The 3022-nt window shown below is 36.9% G+C and overlaps 1 protein-coding gene across 1 annotated transcript; it reads left to right on the forward strand.

The window, feature by feature from the left end:
* Window positions 1–1141: 1141 nt before the first annotated feature.
* Window positions 1142–2755, forward strand: LOC149214648 (uncharacterized). The gene is made up of 2 exons (XM_089392367.1): window positions 1142–1906; window positions 2006–2755. The coding sequence occupies exons 1-2, from the start codon at window positions 1343–1345 to the stop codon at window positions 2723–2725; spliced, it is 1284 nt and encodes a 427-aa protein (XP_089248493.1). The 5' UTR covers window positions 1142–1342; the 3' UTR covers window positions 2726–2755.
* The last annotated feature ends 267 nt before the right edge of the window (window positions 2756–3022 follow it).

Here is a 3022-nt window from a genome sequence, read left to right on the forward strand (position 1 = left end):
TAGTCAATTTTTTGATAAAAACTATATTAACCTGAATTTATATTATATTAGCGTGTACTATATAAAAATTTGATGATAAATATAATTATGGCAGATTTCACGTTAAAACACTTGGCGATACTATATTTTTAATAATTTTAATTTGTGACAATTCTATATAAAACCAAATACAAATGATCATTTGTTATATATGTCCAATAAAAAATAAAAATAAATTTTTTAAAAATTTTAAAATTATTTTTGAATTTTCAAAATATTTAATTTAATATTTAAATTGTAGTTACTTTAATAAATTTTAAAGTTTCTTTTAACTATTTGAATTCAACTTAGTTTAACTTTTTTTTTTACATGTGGGAAAACCTAAGGCAACCATCTCTAGCTGTTATCCGCTAATGGAGACTGACTCATCAACTTTATTATTCAAAGAAAACCACACCACTGGAATAACCTGCTAGTGGTCTGTAAAGAGGTAGACTTTCACTCATCAACTTTATTATTCAAAGAAAACCATGCCACTGGAATAACCTGCTAGTTGTCCTTAAAGAGAGAAACTTTCACTCTTGCTAGATACCTCTGGGTCTTGAGCCGTACTCTCTTTCCTTACATCTCCCTTTGAGTCTTGAGCCATACTCTCTTTCCTTACATCTCCTTACATCTTAAAAAAACAAACTCTTAACCAAACAAAAACAAAAATAATTTTAAAACATACTTGGAATCCATTTTTAATTTAACTTACCAGATATGGCCAAGCATCAGAGTTACATGGGTAATACAATAAATCTTAGTGGAGCCACGTGAAAATGGCCATTTTAGACTATTTCGTAGGTCCCCGGCTAGGTCCCCAGCTTGGGCGTTTAAAGTAGTCGTAAAATGTACGCAAATGGCCTTTGAGTTTAAAGATATAATTATAATTTTCTTTTTATAATGTAGCTTTACATTAAATTTCCAGCGAATGGGATAATAATTCTTTCTTAAAAACTATCATGCCAATGCTAAGTGAGAAAAGCTTTACCCGAATTGTCAATCCTTAGCTTCCAATGAATGAGAGAGCTTTAATTAAACAGAAAATCAAATTTATTAATGAATGAGAGAGCTTTCATTAAACAGAAAATCACATTTAGTGAATCATGGCTGAAGGCATCAAGTGGGAAGGGGCTGCTAAACCCTTTCTTAAACCTCAACTCGATTCCTTTTCGCGGGGACAAAACCATGAGCGACGGGCCGAACGAGCGATTAGTCAAACACAGTGTCACATAATCACTTCTCTGAAAGGTTTGCTACAAATTTCTGAGATTTTTTTGACCAAACATAGCAGGGGAAAAACACGAGAGAAAAGCTACATATGGCACGAATTAGATCTATATATCCTGTAAAAATTTATCAGAATACCCTAACGAGAGTCATTTCCTCGCATTTTTCGGCACTTCCACAACCCTATTTCGATGAGCCAACAAGTAATTTGCCTTCAGAGAATTCGAGGGGATCAAAACACAAAGACCAACATGCTAAAACATCGCAGAAGGACGTCATTAATGCGCTTTTGAATGAGAACAGGGTTACTGAAGCCAAGCGAATGTATGACAAAATGGTACGTAGTAATTTCATCCCAGATACTTCTACCCACAACACAGTGATTAATGGGTTTGCAAAGGCTGGACGAGTTGAAGATGCCTTGAGCCTCCTTCAGCACATGAAACAGAAGGGTGGATTTTCACCAAATACAGTGACTCTCAATGTTTTGCTTGGTGAACCCAGCAAATTAGGCCATGTGGGTCGTATTGGAAATATACTAGATCTGATGATTGATGATGGTTGTGCACCTGATCATGTCACTTCTGATTTGTTAGTTCGTGCATTCTGTAATGCAGGCAGAGATGAGGAAGCCTGCAATATTTTTATTGAAATGGTGAGATATGTTGTTAATCCAGATATGAGTACTCTCAATTTTCTCATCAGGCATTTGTGTAAGGCTGGGAAGATTGACACAGCATATACGTTTCTGTAGGAAATGAAGGGTCTAAACTGCAAGATGGGTCTAAATTGCAAGCCTGATATTGTCACTTGTAGTATTCTGATGGATGCTCTCTGCAATGGCAAACATATGAGAAAAGCAAGAAATTTGTTGGATGAGATGTTAGAGTCTGGGTGCAAGCCTGATAGCTTCTTATACAACACCCTAATGAAGGGTTACTGTAAAATCGATAAGACCGATGAAGCCTTGGAGGTTTATAAGAAGATGGACGCAGAGGGGTGTGCTCCTGATGTCGTAACATTTAATATTCTCATATTTGGGTTGTCCAAGGTTGGGAAAATAGATGAAGCCAAGAAGTTTCTGAAGCTCATGGTCAGGAAAGGGCATTCTCCCGATGTCATTACTTACACTTCACTTATGAATGGGATGTGTAGAAAAGGCGATGCCATGGGAGCTCTTGCGTTGTTAGAGGAAATGGAACAATCTGTGTGTCAGCCTGATGGTTGCACGTACAACACCCTTATGCATGGCCTTTGTATGTGTCAGCACTTACATCAGGCCTTGAAGCTGTATGAGGTGCTGAAGTCGAAGGAAGTTGATCTTGAGAGTGGCACCTATGCGGCGTTTCTCAAGGCACTTTGTAGAGCAGGGAAAGTGGCTGAAGCATATGAAGTCTTTGATTACGTGTTAAACAGGAAAACATTACCAGATGTTGTAGCATATTCTGTTTTGGAAAATTCTCTGAAGTTTTAAGAAACCTCGTTTTTCGAGGTAATTCCTTCAGTTTGTTCTCTCTGGTCAAGGTTATCTTGAGAGTGGTACCTATGCTGCATTCTTAAGGCGTTTTGTAGGGCAGGGAAAGTGGCTGAAGCATGTCAAATTTTCGATTACATGTTAAACTGGAAATCATTGCCAGATGTTGTAGCATATTATGTGTTGGAAAATTCAATGGGGTTTTTTAAGCAACCTCGTTTATCTAGGTAATTCCTTCAGTTTATTCTTTCTGGTCAAGGGTTTGCTTGAGAGTAGTACCTATGCTTGCCAGATTTT

Source organism: Pinus tabuliformis, chromosome 1_1, assembly GCF_031772625.1.
Source record: "Pinus tabuliformis cultivar Carrire ecotype Pingquan chromosome 1_1, CPIR1, whole genome shotgun sequence".
Taxonomy (NCBI): Eukaryota; Viridiplantae; Streptophyta; class Pinopsida; order Pinales; family Pinaceae; genus Pinus; species Pinus tabuliformis.